Source organism: Mesoplodon mirus, assembly GCF_964341445.2.
Source record: "Mesoplodon mirus genome assembly, chromosome: 10".
In the NCBI taxonomy this organism is placed as follows: Eukaryota; Metazoa; Chordata; class Mammalia; order Artiodactyla; family Ziphiidae; genus Mesoplodon; species Mesoplodon mirus.
Genome location: NC_138986.1, coordinates 21,053,308 through 21,073,741, shown reverse-complemented (window position 1 = coordinate 21,073,741; position 20,434 = coordinate 21,053,308). Strand labels below are relative to the sequence as shown.

Genomic DNA, 20,434 nt, shown 5'->3' with positions numbered 1-20,434 from the left:
AAAAGATCATTTATAGCTTAAATTTGAACTGCTGAGTATACCTGCAAGAACAATTAAGGGCAAATTCTTTCCTATGTTGAGTACTCCCTACTCCAGATTGTCTGACTTGGGCCACCCAAGGTTAAAAGTTCATCCAGGAACACATCCTTAGGTCAACAAGCACTGAAAATGCCAGGTCTCTCCTCCCTAGGGTATTTATCTAATTATGAAAAGTTAGCAACTACAGCTATATGCGGATAGACATACAGTTGTATATATGACTCTGAAAGTCAGGAAAAAGGTCTGGGCTATAGAGAGGAAGTTAAGAATCATCAGCACATAGAATCTGTGGAAAAGGATAAAAATACCCCCATAGACAATGTAAGTTAAGACTATGAAGAGATTACTACAATGAAATTTTAATAAACTATTTCATCACCTGACTATCTCCAAGATTGTAAAATCATTTCATTTACCCATCATCTGAGTGCTTTGAACACAACCGAAACATACCAAAGAAAACTCAAAATTCATTTTATAATTAGCACAGTAAGGAAAATTAATTGGGATCAATATTTCCAAAGTGTATTCACCAATGAAGTGTATGTAACTTGGGACTCTTAAGAACAGGAGGCAGCAGAAAGCCAAGCAATATCAAGAGGATGTGCAGTTAAAAAGAATTTTAAAGAACGTAAAATTGCTAGGGACTAGAAGCAAGTAAAAGAGTCTATGTGTGTAATATAAGTGACCCAAAAGGTACCAGAAATTAAGGGAAATCAAAAGGATTAGGATTCCAGGAAGCTGACAGTTTGGGTCAAGATGCAAGCTAACAGAGAGCCATGATGTGAACGTGATGTGAGGCCAAAGCACGTGTTTGCTGACAGATCCCAGGTGGTGAAGGCCCTAGTTTCAGGAGCTGGCCATTCTAAGGCAACAATGACATTAAGTGAGTAACTACACTAAGCTGGAAAGAAACCGATTGCTCACCTTCATTGAATGCTGATCACAAGCCAGGCACAGGTCCAGGCATTTCACGTGTAGTTTCTCATTTAAATCGACAACAATACTATGTGGTAAGTGTTAATAATATTATCATTCCCGTTTTACATTCAGGTCAGCAAACTGAAGTTCACTTGTCCCAGGTTACACAGTAAGAGTGAAACAAAGGCCAGAAACCAATTTCAGCTAGTATACCTAGCATGCTACTGTTATCATTCAATATTGTAGGGGGAAATTTGTGCTTCAATGGAAAATGATGCATTTTTTTAGACAAGCAAACCCATCCAATTCTGACCTTTCTTATGCCTCAGATTTAGTGTCAGGAAGACCTGAGATAATTCAAGTAAAGTGCCAGAATGTTACTTCATTTAAACAAATATTTATTGAGTATATATGCCAGGCACTATTCTAGGTCCTGAAAATAGATACAGTAGTAAATAAAACAGATCAAAACAAAACAAAACCTGCACTCATGAAGCTTAATTATAATGAATGTGTAGCACATAGGAGTGTTATGTATCAATATTATCCCTGTTACAAAGCATTATCCCAACACAAGTTCTGTGGTCCTAAATTGTTTCTATAATTTTTACTGTAATAAAACTATAAATATTCTATAGATTTTATAGTAATAATAGGTAGGACATAAATACACAATTCAAGATAACTCAGACTTTGGAAAGACCAGAAATTGGGAAGGGGAAATAGAAATTTGAGGAAAGGTCTGCTGATAGAACTTTGAATGCATTACTATCCTCTTTTGCCCAGGAAAAGCTATGAGAGCGCGCCAGCACCTACCTGAAATCCTAAGCAGGTGTGCTTATAGCCTATTTGCTTAAACTACTTTCAAACGTTTGAGGAATGGCGTGAAAAAGAATAAGCATTAGTTTCCACCTTCCAAGATAAGGTATGCAAACACCAAAGAGATTCTGAATATATTTTATTAGTCCAAATGCCTCTACTGTCAACAGAGTCTGGGGGGGGTGTTGTTAACTGGATGTTTGAACGCAGTTCGTTAAAAGGAAAATAAAGACCTGATTAAGCCTGGTGCAGCCTAGAATAGCAAGGCCCTAGGATCCTCCGTTGCTAAGGCAACCAGCTCCGCGCCCGGCCAAAGGAGAGGGAACCTGAAACCTCGGTGACCCGGGAGGGTGCCCACCTTCCTTCTGTGTACACAGTTTATTTGTGTGGTTTTTTTTGTTTGTTTACGGTTGGGAATAGGCAAGGAATACAACTGTCAATGGGGATGCTAGATTCGTGGCTTCTGTTCTCGGTAGAGGGCGCTATAAAAGCAAGTTCGCCCACAAACACCGAGACCCCATTTCTCGCCTCATCGCAGCACAGACGCCCACAACTCGCTTCCGCAGCTGATTTAATTTTGGCCAGAAAAGCCCCGCCCCCTCGGGGTTGAGCAGCCCCACCTGCCAATAGCTTCTCGCGATCCTTGAGACGGCGTGAGCTTTGCGTAACTTCCGGTCGTGACCCTTCAGCCTTTCGGCGATTGGTCCGTTTTCACGGCTTGCTGCGTGACTTCCCGGCCGGTTCCCGGGGCAGCACGTGTGGAGCGGCGTAAAGATGCGGCTGTGAGCTGGTCCTCAGTGGCGTCCGGGAGGTACCGTGTCACCTTCCGTCCGACTAGGAGAGAGCCGTCGCCCCTCTTTGGGGTGAGCGCCGCGCGGCTGTAAGCATGGTGAGTAAGCCTCGCTTTCTCGGGCGCTCTGGTTTGGCAGAGACCGGGTTCCTCTGGCGCCAGTGGCTACTGCGGCCTGGAACTGGGAGGGCTGGTCTGAAGGTGAAGACAGGCGGCTTGTGGACCGGTGCCCCGGTTTGGGTTACCCTCACCACCCCGGGCATGGTTTGCAGTTTAGAGTGGGTCTCCCGCGGCCAAGCGTTCTTGGGGAGTAGACAGAAGAGAATGGCCTACCCTTTACCACCCCCCCGTCCCGAGAGGCCTAAAAACCTGTGATATGGCAAACAAACGCGCCACCCAGTGCTTCATGGGGTCGAGCAGAGAGGGAGTTGCTAGTCTCTCCAGCCATTGGAATGGCAGGTGTCTGCCCCATCTATTTGCTCTGGGGAAAAGGAGGGTCTAAGTTTGGGCCCGAAGCAAGGCGGCTTACTCAACTGGAATGATGTTTTCTCAGTTCAGAAAGTTAAGGTTGTGTAGTGAAATAAAAACGCAGAAGGATGATGAGTCTTATTAAACTTCAGCTGTTGTGTCATGGTTTTGTTTAATAGTTGGTACAGGAACTGTCTTCCTCAGATTTTCCTGTGGCAGGCTCCTGTCATTCTGGTTTAGACTGTCAGGGACCTTCTCTGAGCACTCATTCTAAAGGAATTCTTGAGTTATTTGCACATCGCTGTGTTTTGTTTTTATTGTCTTTACCTGAAATCATGTTCTTGATGATTTGCTTGCGAAGAGCAGGAACTTTGACTTACCTATTGCTTACCTATTCCAGTGCTTACAACAAGGTCTGGCACAGAGTAGGTGCCAACAAACGTCTGTTGAAGGAAGGTAGTATACATTGTATTGAACATAGTTGATGTTTCTTGCCCTGGAAGTGCAGGTTTTAAAAATCTGTTGATCATAACATAACTTACTGAAGATGCCTATGTGGACTATGATACTATTCACTGTTTCGGTGTTGTTGTTCTGATTTATTTTATTATTCTGATTGTGTTTCTTTGAAGCCTCACAGGAAGAAAAAGCCCTTTATAGAGAAGAAGAAGGCTGTGTCTTTTCACCTGGTCCACCGGAGCCAACGAGATCCTTTAGCAGCAGATGAGACTGCACCCCAGAGGGTTCTGTTGCCTACACAGAAAGTGGGTCCTGTTCTATAGCTAATAAGTTTGTAGGTAGACTGTTGATAGTTTTTAATAAATTATGTTAGCCAACTGCTATTTTCAGATAACTGTGATCTTCTGGAAAACAAAATCTGTGACTTAATTGTCAGTAAATACATTTTTTATTTTTTATTTTTTTTGGCTACGTTGGGTCTTCATTGCTGCACGCGGGCTTTCTCTAGTTGCGGCCAGCGGGGGCTACTCCTCGTTGGAGCGCACGGGCTTCTCGTTGTGGTGGCCTCTTTTGTTGCAGAGCACGGGCTCTAGGCACGCGGGCCTCAGTAGTTGTGGCACACAGGCTTAGTTGCTCCGCAGCATGTGGGATCTTCCTGGACCAGGGCTCGAACCCGTGTCCCCTGCATTGGCAGGCAGATTCCCAACCACTGCGCCACCAGGGAAGCCCAATATGTTCATTTTTACATTGTGCATATTTATTTTGATGGATAATTTATCTTTATTGGAGATGTTTAAATGAGCTGTCTTGTAGAGTAGTGGAAAATATTTACTAAACCATCAGCAACAAGGCTGCATGGTGTTATTTAGGGCACAACCGTATGCTTAGTCTCTGCTTTCCATAAGATCTTGGCGTTTCGTAACCACAGACTGCATTTTGCCTCTTGGTCATCTCATGAAATATAAAACTCATGAATTAGCTTTAGAAAATACCAGGGAGCCTTTAAGAGGTTGATTTGGTAATTATCAGTCAGAGTATACTTGTTAAGTGTGGGTAATGTGAAAGGAAGTGTTGGGGAACACTGGCATATGTAGCTTTTTAGTAAAGCCCGTGGGTATTGTGCATTGAGAAGTTTCTTTGCATATAAATACAAGAAATTGTACTTACCTTTCAGTGCCCCTTAGTCTTCTAATCCTCCACATACATGATAAAACAAAGTGTGTGTGTGTGTGTGTGTTTCTTGGCTTAAATTGTTGCCCAGAAATGTCTAGTGGAAGGAGGAATTTTTTTTATTCCATTTTAATTTTATGTGGCATTTTGTGTTTCCCGAGTTGGTCAAGAATTCTTTGTCTCATTCCTATCACCCAAAATGTTCATGGGCCATTTGTCCCCTGTTCTGAAAGCTGTGCTCATTGGAAGGTTCCTGAGCCTTATCCTTGGAACAGGTACTTATTCCATTTTGTTTATTATCCTAGATAAAAGAGGAAGAAAGGCGAGCAGAACAGAGGAAGTATGGAGTGTTCTTTGATGATGATTATGACTACCTGCAGCACCTGAAGGAACCGTCTGGGCCCTCAGAGCTCATTCCCACAAATACCTTTGGTGTACCTTACGGGGAAGATGAGAAAGGAGAACCTTTAGCACCTGCAGTAAGGCTTTTTAGCAATTTAAATGTGAGAGAGAGTGTGTGAGGAGCCATGAGTGAAGAACTACCATTTTTTAAATCAAGATAACTGTTTGGGGCAAGAAATGGTGTCAGTGTGAAGAGCACAAAGATAAGCCGTGCCTTCGCTTAAAATTGTATATGTGTATGCACATACGTACCGTCAGGAGGGAGCAGGTCTCCTGTTCTTGGGTTGTTGAAAGTAACCGTTTTTGACAAGGTTGGAACTTTTGATCAGTAGTTATGGTCATGCTAGGTAGTACTCTTCAGTAGAAGAAAAGCTGCTGATGTGCTGTATGTAAACAGCTTAACTGTTTCAGCATCTTAAACTGCTCTAAGATAGACTTAACTTTTGTGGAACTTTCATAGAATGTTCAGATCTTTAACGCTTGTAGAAGCTGCAGGCTAACCGTAAGAGAGAATGGAGGCAATAGATTGTAATGAAGTTTCTGTTGCTCTTAACAAAAATGCAGTCCACTTTAATACTTTATCTTTTAAGTACGTATGAGAGCACATGTTTATATGAAATGAGTGCTCCTAATTTAAGTTCTGTTCTCCCTGCTTATGTTAAGGATGCCCATGTTGCATACCTTTGTTATCTCATTTTTAATTTAGTATAGAGTAAATTTCCCTGTGAAACTTTTATATCACTTGGCACTTAAAAAAAAAAAAGATACTAATGTACTGTGTTTATTGACAAAAAGAAGAGATACAAAGGGCACCAATTTCCCCTGCTTCTCATTCTCCAGTCCTATCATGGTCTAGACATTATTTTCCTTGGGGAAGATGTGATCATAACCCCTCCAGTCCATACTTGTTGCTTAAGGAAAGTCAGAAGGGTTAGGTTTCAGGGTATCATACCAAAAAAGAGGTAATAACTACACCTGTTCATTCACTCACTAGGTCATAGCTCTCGTGAGGCCTCACACCCCACTGCCACATCTTTAACAGAAGCTACTTCTCTACACCTTCTTCCCCAAGGCTATTGTATCAGTCATAGGATATGTATCTTATTGACTCATTTCCTTGTACGACCCACTGAGGGAGGGGAGGTGGTCCAGTAGTGACTTAACGTCTTTATCTTACGTAGTAAGAAAAGTTTTAATAAAGTCCTAACATTCTTCTGGCTGAATTGTGTTGGCCAGTAAAAGATTAGTTTTTAATTCTTAATTCATTTTGGGTAAAAGTAACCACTATCGAATTGGCTTTTCTAACAGAGTAAGACTCTTTCTTTTTCTTTTTGCTATGCCGCGTGCGGCATGGCATATGGGATCTTAGTTCCCCGACCAGGGATCGAACCCATGCCCCCTGCAGTGGAAGTGCAGAGTCCTAACCACTGGATCACCAGGGAATTCCCCAGAATAAGACTCTTTACTGGACACCTCAGTGATGTTTATAAGGACGAGTGAATTATGTTTGAAAACAAGTGCCATTGGTTTTCTGTAGCGTGATGCAAAAATATGGATAAGTCCCATGTGTTTCTTCAACTTTAATTTGTAACAAAGCACCAAAATTGAGTAAACCAGCAATACTGAATATGCCCTAAAAACAAAAGCAGTGCAGAAAGATAGTGGAGAATTAGTAGTGCTTGATTAGCCCTGATTTTCACTTGAAGGAAAGCGGGTGCTGCCACAGTGGAAAGCAGTTGGGCAAACCTCATGTAGCTCAGAACCACTGAAATCACAAAAAAATTACAGTTCCCGTTTTTAAAAAATGTAATCACTATCTACACTTTAATTATGTATATGATTCTTTGACTGTTTTTCACGATTTGAAAAATATCTCCAAAGGTAATTCATTAAGCACAAGCTCATCCTCCCTTTTTTTCCAACCCCAGTTTCCAAGGATAGATAATCAAAAAGAGCATCGTAAATATATTCTACCACAGTTTTTTAAAAAATTAATGTAATATGCACCAAAAATGATTAAATTGTGCACTTAAAGTGGCTGGATTGTGTAGTATGTGAACTATATCTCAGTAAAGCTTTTTTAAAATAGGATTCTACAGCAGAAAGCCAGATCTTTGTCCATGTTTACGCCACCGAAAAACTCTGGAAGCCATAACAGCTTACTAGGTATGCACTCATGCTCCTCAGAGGCTTCCATTTCAGCAGGCTCTGTCTGTGAGCCAGTGAGAATGAGTGCCTCAGCTTCCTGCCTGCTGCTAGACTGAGGACGGGATGGTGGGCAGGTCCATAGCCAGAACACCTAGTGCTGACGCTCACATTATTGACTAAGTGGTTGTAGGGATGGAACGAAAGCATAAGGACCGGTCAGAAAGTACGTGCCAGCACGTGTTGAAGTAGATTGGATGGTTTGCAGAATGAGGGGAGTTCACATGAAGGAAAGTTCAGAACAGTAATCAAGAAGGGCTTCATGGTGAAGGAGGGAACTGAGCTGGTCCCTAAAAGGGTGGCTTTGGGAATTCCCTGGCGGTCCAGTGGTTAAGACTAGGGCTTTCACTGCCATGGACCCAAGTTTGATCCCTGGTGGGGGAACTAAGATCCCACAAGCTGTTCGGTGCAGCCAAAAAAAAAAAGAAAAAAAATGGGTGGGTTCTATTAAAGAGAGAAGAAGGACCGTTCCAGTCAGAAAGAAGGGACATGAGGTAGTATTGTGGGTCATCATGTCCAGCACCTGTGTGCTCCATAAGTTACTTTGAAATACTCCATGATGTGAGGAACTGGACTTGGTTTACATGGAGGTTGCATTATAGAGTAACAGGGTACATAGAGTAGACCTTGAGTTTATAGTGCCTTGAAAATCAGGAGTGAAAAAACCTGTTAAAAGTTAAAAATTTTAAGGAGTTTTAACCTGGCAGTAATATGAAGATTGGACTAGATGTAGACTAAGCAGCAGCTGTGGTCATCTGTGTCCTGGTTAACCATGAGTAAGATGGTGCCCAGAAGACAGGTGTGAAGTAACTGTATACAAGAGAGTTCAAAGGGATGGGTGGTTAGAAATGATTTACGACCATCCTAGGATTTAAGCAGCCAATTTGGAGAAAAGCTGTGCCAGTACTAGAGATTAGGACGTTATCTCTGGTTTAAATAGGAAAAGATTAATTTTGTTTTGAAATTTGAGGAGAGTGGAGTTATGAGACCTGGAATTGAATCTCAAAACCCCACTTAACTAGTCTCAGGCAGGCATGCCACTTAACCTTTCTTAGCTTGTGTTTCACTGAAACATGCTGATAATTCACAGGGTTGTAAGGATTAAGTGGGATAAAATACTGGAGAAAGCTTTGTGAAGTATGTCAGGGAGGTTGCTTTTGAGATAATGATGGAATATACATGTTTAAAGTATGTAACTGGAGCACAAGTGAGAGACAATGCAGAATGTAGTTGTATTAGTAGGATTGCTGTAACAAGTTACCACAAATTACCACTGGGTGGCTTGAAACAACAGAAATTTATTCTGTCACAGTTCTGGAGGCCAGAAGTCTGAAAGTAAGCTTTCAACAGGGTTATTCCTTCTCGGGGCCTCACAGGCAGAATCTCTTCATGCCTGTCTCCTAGCTTCTGGTGGTTACCAGCAGTCCTCAGTTTTCCGTGGCTTGTGGGTGCAGTGCTCTGGTGTGCCTCCATGCATTCTCCCCGTGTGTCTTGTCTTCACATGGCTTCCTTACAAGGACACAACGGTCAGTGGATTAGGCCCCCCCATCGCCCAGTATACCTCATCTTAACTGGTTACATCTGTAAGGAATCTGTTTCCAAATAACGTCACGTTCTGAACTCCTGGGTGGACATGAATTTTGGGGGGGCATTTCAACTCTCCATAGTTCAAAAGTATTGCTAAATAAACCTAACCATTGTGTAACTTCTTTTTGAAGACCACTGGAATTAAATTGCCTTCCTCAGTGTTTGCATCAGAGTTTGAAGAAGATGTTGGATTGTTAAATAAAGCAGCTCCTGTTTCAGGTGTGTATAATTTCTTCAACTTTTCAAGTGGATAGAGCTGTGTTTTACAAAAAGAAACGTATAGTAGTGATATAGGGTTTTTCTGTCCCCGGTAAAGAGCTTAAAGAATTGAGATGTGTTTGAATTCAGATTAGAGATCATTAAATTAGGAAGGGATGACTGTGATCTTCGTCCTTTTCTTTTATTGCCATCAAATTCTTCGTCTCTAAAGTTCCTATTTGGAGAGGAAAGTGGGAAAATTATTTTCGGTGATCTAGTAGGGGAATTTTGGCCTAGCCTAACCTCTTACCAAGGAAACAGTGATATTCAATAAGCCTTACATTCATATAGTGCGATCTTAAAAATACTTAATCTGTTAGCTTTCAGAGTTTCTCCCAAGAGTGTAGAAGTATTTTATAGAAGTCCATTTTACCGTCTGTTCCAGATACACCAAAAATTATAATGTTTGTTTTTTTGCAGTACCAATACTGTATTTTAGAACAAACACAGAAGTCCACAGAAGTGGTGTTTGATATTTCCTGCTAAATTACCTTAGCTGTTGACTAACATTTGCCATGTGGCATTCATTCATTAATTCATTCTACAGATTTCTGAATTGCCACTATGACCATGTTTGGGTTAAATCAGAATAAAAGCATAATCCCTGACCTCAAGGGATTTACCGTCAGTTGGGAAAGATCGACAATAAATGGGAAATTACAGTTATACTGCAAATGAATAAACAGTGGTGAGGCACCAAACCCAGCCTGGGGGAGTTGGGCAAGGTGTCCTAGAGGACACGAGGCAAGGTTGATTTCTCAGGTAGACCTTAGGCAGGTGAATGTAGGAGAGTGGGGTGGGGAGGAGAGGGTATTCCAGACACAGGAAACTGTGCAAAAGCAAGAGAACACAGATACAGGGACCTGCACACCTTTTAGCATGCCTGGAGTGAAGGGCGAAGATTAATATGAAATGAGGCTGCAGAGTCAGACCGTGGCCATTTTGGGAAGGGTGATGGAAGCCATGTCAGTTTACAGGTTTGAACTTGAAAGTTTTTCTAGGACTCTGTAGTATTTTTATTGATTCATATAGAAGAAAACAGCTGAAGAAACAGGTTGAGATTTTTAAAAATCTCATGGTCTGAAAAGACAGAGTTTCACAGGCTACAAATACTAAATTTATTTCTTCTAGCAGGTGAGAGTTACTTCTAACAGATGAATTTAAAGCCCAGTTTTTCTGTGGGTAAAAGCTTTGGATTTTGCTAAATAGACACAGCTTAATGCTGTAGATCTATAATGAAAGTTTTTACTAGTGAGTATTGAAACCAGAGGGATTTTTTTCTTTTTTAAATTTTCTTGGAGTTCTCTATCTCTATGTCTATTCCTGAACTGAACTTTTTAAAGTTTTTAATCATTGTTTTATCCTCAATACATAGGCAGAGTCTGGCATATAATAGCTACTCAGATTATGTTAAGTGAAGGAATCATGCTTTCTTGGAAATTATTGCTCAATTTTTGTTTTCCTTCTAGGACCTCGGCTGGATTTTGATCCTGACATTGTCGCGGCTCTTGATGATGATTTTGATTTTGATAATCCGGATAATCTACTTGAAGATGATTTTATTCTTCAGGCCAATAAGCCAACAGATGAGGAAGAGGGAATGGAGATACAGTATGTGTGGTTGGTTTTGAAGCAGGAATGACTTGACTGTTGCTTCTTCTATAGGATAGTAACCATTAGATGTTATGGCTGGAAGAGGCCTTCAAGAGCATTTAATCTGAGACTTCTGATTTTAGAAGAGAAAATGTGAGACTTGAGGTCTTTACAGACCATCGATAGATGGGGCTAAAGTCCAAGTTGCTTGATTGCTAGTTCATTACTTTTCCAGCCAAACCAGATGGGTCAAGCAGCACAGCTGTTCCTGCCTAAACAAGAATCCTGCCTCTGAAATACCCTCAAATTTTACTTGTGCAAAGTCATTTGGTTCTGTTGTTTTTCAAGTTGTTTTGACATTTAATTTATGGCTCTGACTTTAGGAAATCTGAGGCTGAAGATGACAGTGAGTGGGAAGATGTGGATGATGAGAAGGAACGAGGTAGTGATGATGATAAATATGACCCTGCAGGCTCATCAGATGAGGATATGTCTTCCCCTAGAAAACCTCTTGGGGCTGTAGAAAATCACTTGTTCTGGGAAGAAGAAACGAAAAGTCGCTTTACTGAGTATTCTTTGACGTCCTCAGTCATGAGGAGAAATGAACAGCTGACCCTACATGATGAGAGATTTGAGAAGGTAAACTCTCCAAATAAGGGGCCTTTTAATACTAGTTCCTAGTACGATTTATGACATTGGAACCCAAAGCTAGAACTTTCAGCATTAGAAACAGACTATGTCTTTTATTAAAACAGAGCGTAAAACCACCCCAGTTTTAATTCTGGAAAGAATGTGTATAAGTCAAAAGGTGACTGATGACTTCCTCTTAGAATCTGATATTTTGATTCTGAACCTCTCTGATCCCAGTCCCTAAGATTATGCTATCTTCCTCAAGCATTGGCCTGAGCATAAACAAAATTCCATTTCTTTCCTTTTTTTTTTTTTTTTTTTGGAGTGATTTTCTTACTGTTACATCCCAGGGCCTAAAGTGGTATCTGGCATATGGCAGGGATTCAGACTGTTAAGTAAATGATGAGTAAATTCCCTCAAGATGAACCTAAGATAAAGGTTCTGACTTTGCTGCCTTTTCACTAAGTGCTCATTTCCCTCTTCTCTCCAAGCAATAGGAAAACTATTAGTAATAAGCTCACTCTTCAGGAGCTGTATCACCCCCTGCTTATTCTCTTACAAAGCCCAGCAGAGTTAACAGCATTGGAATAATACAGTCAGCATCATCTAAACCAGAATGAAATTTGTACATAAACAGGAGGCTCTTTAGTTACATGGTCTTCTAGCTTGCATAATCAATGAATTTGAAAATGTCTGTGAAATATTATGAGGTAAAGATTTCTGCCTAGCATTTTGTTCACCAAGCTGAACAGAATAACTGCCTTTCATTTTCATTTTTAAAATTGAAGTATAGTTGATGTACAATATTATGTAAGTTAGAGGTGTACAATATAGTGATTCACAATTTTTAAAGGTTATATTCCATTTATAGTTATTATAAACTATTGGCTATATTCCCTGTGCTTGCACAATATATCCTTATTTTATACCTAATAGTTTGTACCTCTTAATCCCCTGCCCCTATATTGCCCCTCCTCCCTTCCCTCTCCCCTGGTAGCCACTAGTTCGTTCTCTATATCTGTGAGTCTGTTTCTGTTTATTTATGTGCACTAGTTGGTTATATTTTTTAGATTCCACCTATAAGTGATATCATACTGTATCTATCTTTCCGTGTCTGACTTATTTTACTTAGCATAATACCCTCCAAGTCCATCCATGTTTTTGCAAATGGCAAAATTCTATTCTTTTTTATGGCTAAGTAGTATTCCATTGTGTGTGTGTGTGTGTGTGTGTGTGTGTGTGTGTGTGTGTACACACGCACATACACACACCACATCTTCTTTATCCATTCATCTGTTGATGGATACTTCATATCTTGGCAATCATAAATAATGCTTCTATGAACACTGGGGTGCACATATCTTTTCAAGTTAGTGTTTTTGTTTCAGATATATACTCTGGTGTAGAATTGCTGGGTCATATGGTAGCTCTATTTTTAGTTTTTTGAGAAGCTTCCATACTGTCTTCCACAGTGCCTGCAGCAATTTACATTCCCACCAACAATGTACAAGGTTCCTTTTTCTCCACATCCTCACCAACATTTGTTATTTGAATTCTTTTTGGTGATAGCCATTCTGTCAGGTGTGAGGTGATATCTCACTATTGTTTTGGTTTGGGTTACCCTGATGATTAGCGATGTTGAACATCTTTTTATGTGCCTGTTGGCCATCTGCTTTTCCACTTTGGAAAAATGTCTCTTCAGGTTTTTTGCCCATTTTTTAATCAGGTTGTTTGGTTTTTGTGTTTCTGATGTTGAGTTACATGAGCTGTTTATATATGTTGGATATTAATTCCTTACTGGTCACATCACTTGCAAAAGTTTTCTCCCATTCTGTAGGTTGTCTTTGTGTTTTGTCAGTGGTCATTTTCATATTAAATGGCAGCCTATATTCAGACTAGATGTCAGTCTTAGAGCGCTGAGTAGAATGTCTTCCACACCGTACTGTTATGGTGCTAAATCCCTGCTAACACTTAAATGGTAGTTGTGATCCTCCTAGGGCTTAAATATTGTACAGGAGTAAAAGTAATGTAAAAATAACATTTAAATGCTATAGTCTTAAAGAATACATTCATTTTTCATCTTATCTTTTTTCTTTATGTTCAAGTTTTATGAGCAGTATGATGATGATGAAATTGGAGCTCTGGATAATGCTGAATTGGAAGGTTCCATTCAAGTAGACAGCAGTCGCTTAGAGGAAGTTTTGAATGACTACTATAAAGAGAAGGCAGAGAAGTATGGTGACTTTTCCTTGATTACTTCCTTTTTTTCGTTTCAAATAAAGTCTGTAATCGCACAGCTGAATCTAGAAAATCACCCAGTCAAGATCCATGTTTAGAAAATGTATGTTTTCCTTAACCTTTGGCTCACGTTTTGCTATTAAGAGTTCTGAAGCTGAATATAACAGTGGGTGGAAACATACTGAGAACCACTTTCTGTGTAGCTTTGACCCGAGAGTCATGATGGAATAACTGAGGATTAGGGTACAAGGTCATGTTCCACTTGGAGAAGGAGATGGTGCTTCTAGCCTCTTTGGCTGAAGAATTATTCTGACTTCTAAGTATATACACTCTTCATCTTCCTGAAAAAGGTGTTCTGAGAAGTAGATCAGAGTTTGTCTCTGCAGCCTGATTAGCATAACTTTCTATCCAAATATTTGGTAAATCATCATCCACATCAAGGTGATTTCTCTGAGAGAAACTAATGAAGTGTTTACATCTGCTAGAAAGGTCTGATGTTCCCTGATCACTATCATATGTAGATCCCAGAGCAGGACAAGGGCTATATTCTTTGAGTGAGTTGTTTGAATACTTTGAAGAGGCAGATGGGCTGATGCTTTTCAAGGCTTTAAACAAGATCATGTTATATAGGAAAGATGCCATCTTGTTTAATGTGTTAAAACCTTGCAAAGACACAGAGAGAATTTTCCTTCCTATCAGCAGAATGTATGTCCAGAACCTGCTGTAGAGGAGAGGCAAGCCTGAGTAGAGCTGATTTTGACAGGAAGTGACAGATGGGGCAAATGAGTTGGTGGATTTTAAAAAATGTTGTAGGTCCCTGAGCTCTTTAAGTGCAGTTTCAGTAACGTAACAGTGTAATAATGGGTGGTATTTTTTTCCCCTCCTCTATCTTCATTTTTGAAAACTCAACGAAAAGTTGTGTAAAACTGAATACTCTTGAACCCTTCGAGGATCAGGACCTGCCAGTGAATGAGCTCAGTGGGTCTGAGGAGGAAGAGATTGTTACTGTAGTTCTTGAAGAAGCCAAGGAGAAGTGGGATTGTGAATCTATTTGTAGTAAGTATCTTAGTGTCCATTTTACTGCTAAAAGTATAATAGTAATTTTAAAGTATTGGGTACATCAACTTTTTTGGAAAAGTACATATTTGTGAAAATGATTTTGAAAAATAATATTTCGATTATTGAGTTGTAATTGAAACATTTAAAAACATAAGAGAGACTCCATTATTTTGAACTATTGAAAACACTAAAGTCAGGAGTATAGGAGGAACTCAGTAATGTTTGGCTGAACTGAAAGTATACTTATTGATACATGATTTTTGTGTGTGTGTGTTTTTTTAAGGTACATACTCAAATTTATATAACCATCCACAACTTATCAAGTATCAACCAAAGGTAAGTAAGTCCTAGTGTCCTGAGCTATTTGAAGTATGCAGTGCAGGAAATGGAATGTACAAAATTATTTTCTCACAGTAGCTCCTTTGTGGCTTGCAACACCATTATAAAAAGCAACAAAAATGTGCCATTAGTGAGCTGTTTTTTAATAGGAGTAGAAAAAAACACAATGCCATTTGATCTTTCTTTCAGCCCAAACAAATCCGACTATCTTCTAAAACAGGAATACCTCTCAATGTCTTACCTAAGAAAGGACTCACAGCAAAGCAAGTTGAACGAATGCAGATGATTAATGACAGTGATCTGCCTAAGGTATCAACCCAACCACGTTCTAAAAATGAAAGCAAAGAAGATAAAAGAGCAAGAAAGCAAGCTGTAAAAGAAGAGCGCAAGGTAAAGTAATTTTTTCATATGTGAGATTTAGAAAGAGCTGGGGTGGGGGTGGTCACGGGAATTTTCTTCTGTAAAGTCAGTCTGCATCAGTGTGAAGATCTGAATAACAGCATATTCTTGCACAGGAACGGAGAGTGGAGAAGAAAGCTAACAAATTAGCCTTCACACTGGAGAAAAGAAGGCAGGAAAGAGAGCTGCTGAACTTGAAGAAGAATGTTGAGGGTCTAAAACTATGACAGTGGAACATTTCAGATAAGGTGCATTCCCCATTACGGGCTCTTTGTTATGTACAGTAATGAACGAGGATCTTCAAAGAGATAAAACTGTTCGCTCTGCAATTTTTACTGGCAGGTATTCAAAAGAAAACAGTACAATATTTGTGTTTATACCAGTAAGTTTTCTCTGCCATCTGTCTTGTAAATATTGTAATATTTTAAAATTTAATATTATAGGCTTAAATTTGCTTAAATAAATGACTTCATGAACATGAAATGTTTGGATAAATTAAAGGAAAATGTCTTCATAACTTAAATGGAATTGATTTGTTCTTCATTTATTTGTGTGGTTGTTCCAGTTGCCTTTTGCAGATGTTCTCAAATATTTCTTTGAAATCTCTCCACTCCTTTTCAGTACTTAAGTGGTTTGATTTCCTGTATGTAGAAAAGTAACCCAGTTAAGAACTCATTTGAAATAGTGGCAAGAAGAGCTTCCCTGAGAAGGTTCCACTGGTAGGAATCTAAGTTTCCCCTTGCTGTATGCAAAGGGTTATTTCAAAAGGATGGTAAAACAATATTGAGGTTATTGGGACTCAGTTACTGGCTGACTTGTTTTTGGAATTTAGGAAGAGTGAAGACAGGAAACAGAATAGAAGAAGCAATCAAGAAAACTTCCTTGGCTTCAGTGAGTACCTGGCTCACATCAGAAATATTGACTTCAGTTTAAACTAGAAAGCTCGTCTTTTCAACGTTATTTAATGCTTGGAACCATTCATACTTGATTAAAATACATAGTTGAAAATTTTCCCTGTTTTTTGATGAGATTTTTTAACTTCTCAACTTTTTCAAGGTTCAAGCAATGACACCTCACAATTGTTAATTATTTGGTAAACTGTGACTTTCTTGGAACAGACAAGTTGTTAGTGACCCATGTTCATGTGTCCATGACTAATATGTTGTTATCTGGACTGTTCTGAAAAAAAAAAAAATCTGTGGACACTGTTGGTCTGAGTTGGGTACAGAATGGCTGAGGCAGAACCATTCTTAACAGGTGAGCTGCATTTGATATCTAAGTTATTAGAAAGTGTCTTCATCTATAATTTGATTATGGCTTTTCCTCAGCTGGGAGGTGTTATCTTGTTCTGTACGTTATCGGTTCTAAATCTAATCATTGTAGAATTTTTAAAAGAGTTGTGAAAAACAGTAGCATTAGGTACTCTACCAACACTGATAGAAAAAACTTGGCTGAAGAGCTTGTCATTACAGAAGTAGAATACTGGAGAGCGTGTATTTAAATGCCAACCTGCAGCAGCAAAGGGCCAGATGATGGTTTATGTCAGTATCAGGAATGTACTAAATCCTGAAGAGGTTGACCATTTATTTTGGTAGCCATCTCATGTGAAGGTTCTTAAAACCAGCAAGAATCTAGAATGTTACTTTGACTTGGTGCACTTCAGATTCCATCTTTGGAGCTTTTAAGTTCACCACACCTGACCCAAATGGTTTAAATTAACACGTTACGTATTTTGCAATTAAGAGAATGTGCCTATAAGCCACTAGTCTTGGTGAAGCATATTGTGATTTAGACTGATTATCCTCCAAATTTAAAGATCTTGATTTTATTCTGGAAAAAAGTTCTTACATGATATTTTGTATTATTTCATAACATTCATAACGATGTCAGTCATATAAACAGTGGTTGGGAACTTAACATAAGCTCCATGTTAAATGTTAGGTGTCCAAAGCAATAAGGGGGTTTTGCCTTCAAGGACTGCATTGTCTGAGGAAGCAGGGTGTGTGCAGCAAAATATAATGCCAAGTCACTGTGATAAGTACCACTTGAAATGAGGATCTTGGTACTTGCTGTTCCCCCTGAAGTGCTCTGGCTGTAAATAAATCATCCTTAGGGATGGTGCTCAATTGTCACCTCCCCTATAAACTTTTCCCTGACTTGTATATTTAAAAATAGCACAAACATCCCTCCTCTGCATTCCTTATGCTCCTTGCCTGCTTTATATTCTCCTTAGCATCTTCTGGCATCTGATTTTATCAGTTTTTCAGTCTTGTCTCACTAGAATAAACTGAGGGCAGGTTATTTTTGTTTACTGCTTTATCCCCAGGGTCTAGAACAGAGCCTGCCATTTGGTAAATGGTCACTAAGAAATATAAAAATGAATGGATAGTTGGGACAGACAATTCAGAAAAGAATTGCTTAAACTTGGAACAAAAAGACCTAGCCTCAGTGTTAGCCAGAAAGAAGACCTCAGGCATCCCAGACAGATGGCAAAATCATGAAGAATTTGCCTGCTGTATCTTAAGGACCTATTTTGTTTAAGCACTGTCTATGATTGGTATAAAGTCACTTTTTCAGATACTTGAGAACTTATCTTACAAGTCAAACTAAGTATCAAAAGTTCTTACTATTTGTGATTATTACCAGTGATGTATCCACATCTCCATTGTGCTGTCATCAAATCACCTCAGGTGAAGGACAGAACTTTAGCTGTCTTGTAACTTTACTGTTAGATTATCAGTACTTTTATGTTGCTTCTTGTATGCTGACATTAGTATGTTTTATCCAGCTTGTTTGTTCCAGTTAAAGGTCAGAAGAAGGTAAAACTTCTAATGGCCTTATGGAGAATGTATAATAAAACAAACATACCCGCTATTCAAGTTAAGAAGTAGAACAACTTATTCAAGTTAAGGAAATAGAACACAGAAGCCACCTATATAGGTGGCTTGAATAAATCCTCAGTTTATTCAATTTTTTCTTTCCTTGGGTAACTTTTATGAATTATCTGGACTTTTATATTAATCCTCACCTGCATGGCATCCCTAAAAACACAGTATCTTGTTTTGAGCAACTGAGAAGCACAAATCTAGCTCAATGAGGGAAGTAATTGCTACTGTTTGATCAAGGCATCCTTGAGAAGATGAGCTGAATAGTTTCTGAGTCTACTTCAGCTCTTAGAGTTTACAAGAGCCCCATGTGGTGATGTCAGTGAGCCAGGTGATGAGTGAGTCCTGGGAACACAAGTGACCATAGTTGAAGCATCCTGAATCTCCTGCCAAACTAGGCTTAGCAATTGTATGCTCATTTTATATTTTATGCTTCTATACTTATTATGACCTCTCTCTGTCTCTGAAGAGATGAGTGCAGAACTTTCCTGTGGAGTGAAATGAGTATCCTCAGCTTATCTAGACATGAGAGTATGAAGGGTGAGAAGGCACTTCACTGGGATTTTGTCAAGCAAGCCAAGTATAGAACAGAATGAGAGCCAGATATATATAGGACATGCTATCCTCAGATTACAAAGGCAGTGAATATCTAGGTTATGACAGCCTTCAGCATGTCTGTGTCTTTAGTCACTCTCCTCCAGTCTGAACTGGTTGCTTCTCTAGTTCTGGTGCCCAGCTGTTATCCTGGGAATCCCCTTCTCTCCCTCCTCTGTGGAATGGCTATTTGCTGTATCTTTTACTCACCTTGTTGTGGAGTATATCCTCCAGTAATTCTTGAGACAGAGTACATGGGATGTAAACTTTTTGAAAGCTTGCATGTCTGGAAATGTATTCTACCCCCATATTTGATTGATAGCTTGGCTGGGTATAAAACTGTGGGTTGTAAATAATTTTCCCTCAGAAGTTTAGAGAATTTTTCCCCATTTATTTCCATTTTTACTATTTGTAAATCTGAAGCCATTCTGACTCCTCATACTTTGTATGTTACTTTTTTTTTCCTCTAAGTAGGATCTCTGCCTTCAGTGTTCTGAAATTTTACAATGATATTTATTGTTGTTTACAATATTTATTGTTTACAATGATATTTATTGTTCTAGACATATTTTCATTTGTGTCCTGTCAAACAGGAGGCTCATGTCCTTTCACTTCTGGAAATAGTTTAAAATTATTTTTATTTTCTTCCTTGCATTTTCTCCTTTTCTCTTCTGAACTCCTATTATTTGGAGTCGGACCTCCTGGACAAGTATTCTAATTTGCTTATGTTTCTCTCCATTTCTATGCCATTTCACTCTACTTTCTGGGAGATTTCCCTAATTCTATCTGCCAACCTACTGTTGAGTTTTTAATTTCTAAGAGCTTTAATTTTCCTTTAAATTTCTCTCTTGTTTACTTTGGGCTTACATGCTAGAGATGTTCCTCAGATCTTTGGAAATTCCTGTCTGTTTGTTCATGATTAAGATTGCAGGACGGGAACACTAGGAACTCTGGATGGGTAACATTGGATGATTTTGAGCTTTTTTTTGTAGGGTGGTCTGGGTGAGCTGTTTGGGAATCTTCCCAATGTCAGTATCTTTAGCTCTTTCTCCATGGAATGATTATATTCCCAGGGAAGCTTCCATTCTGCCTTGAGAGTAAGGGTCTGGCAGGGAGAATTCTGTGAGCCAAGTAGAGGAAGGTGGGTGTGGGATATTCTCTGCTTCCGGCATCACTGATCATGAGGTTAATCACTAGATTATATACATACACACACACACTTTTGTGTGTGTGTGTATGTATATATGTGTATACATATATAGTTAATCCTCATTAATCATGGAATCCCTATTTGCAAATTCACCTCCTCACTAAAATTTGTAACCCTAAATCAATATTCATGGTGCTTTCATGGCCATTCACAGATATGCACATACCAGTTAAAAAGCTGAGTCAACCAACACACATGTTCCCAGCTAAGGTAGAGCAAGGTGATGCTCTGCCTTCTTGTTTCAGCTGTCCTACTGTAAACAAGTATCCTTTTTATGGTCTACTTCGTGTCATGCTTTTCATAATTGTGCACTTTTTCTTGGTGATTTCACTGTTTAAAAGGCTCCCAAGCATGGTGTTGAAGGGCTGT

General features: G+C 39.4%; 2 protein-coding genes across 2 annotated transcripts in view; both read left to right on the top strand.

The window, feature by feature from the left end:
• Positions 1–2,503: 2,503 nt before the first annotated feature.
• LTV1 (LTV1 ribosome biogenesis factor) lies at positions 2,504–16,346 on the top strand. The gene is made up of 11 exons (XM_082634238.1): positions 2,504–2,668; positions 3,670–3,801; positions 4,972–5,145; positions 8,992–9,079; positions 10,588–10,729; positions 11,095–11,350; positions 13,447–13,574; positions 14,496–14,635; positions 14,922–14,974; positions 15,167–15,367; positions 15,493–16,346. Exons 1-11 carry the CDS (start codon positions 2,666–2,668, stop codon positions 15,601–15,603), a joined length of 1,428 nt encoding a protein of 475 aa, XP_082490364.1. The 5' UTR covers positions 2,504–2,665; the 3' UTR covers positions 15,604–16,346.
• Positions 15,663–20,434, top strand: part of ZC2HC1B (zinc finger C2HC-type containing 1B) — a gene marked incomplete at its 5' end in the record, with an annotated part of 33,230 nt that continues 28,458 nt past the window's right edge. Inside the window, 1 exon segment of the mRNA XM_082633211.1 lies at positions 15,663–15,758. Coding sequence (XP_082489337.1) covers positions 15,663–15,758 — 96 coding nt within the window.

What these genes read in the sequence shown, in the direction of transcription:
- LTV1 (XM_082634238.1), top strand. An exon ending in GAAGAGGGAATGGAGATACA is followed by an intron (nt 10,730 to 11,094) that starts GTATGTGTGGTT and finishes CTCTGACTTTAG; the next exon opens with GAAATCTGAGGCTGAAGATG. An exon ending in TATAAAGAGAAGGCAGAGAA is followed by an intron (nt 13,575 to 14,495) that starts GTATGGTGACTT and finishes CTCAACGAAAAG; the next exon opens with TTGTGTAAAACTGAATACTC.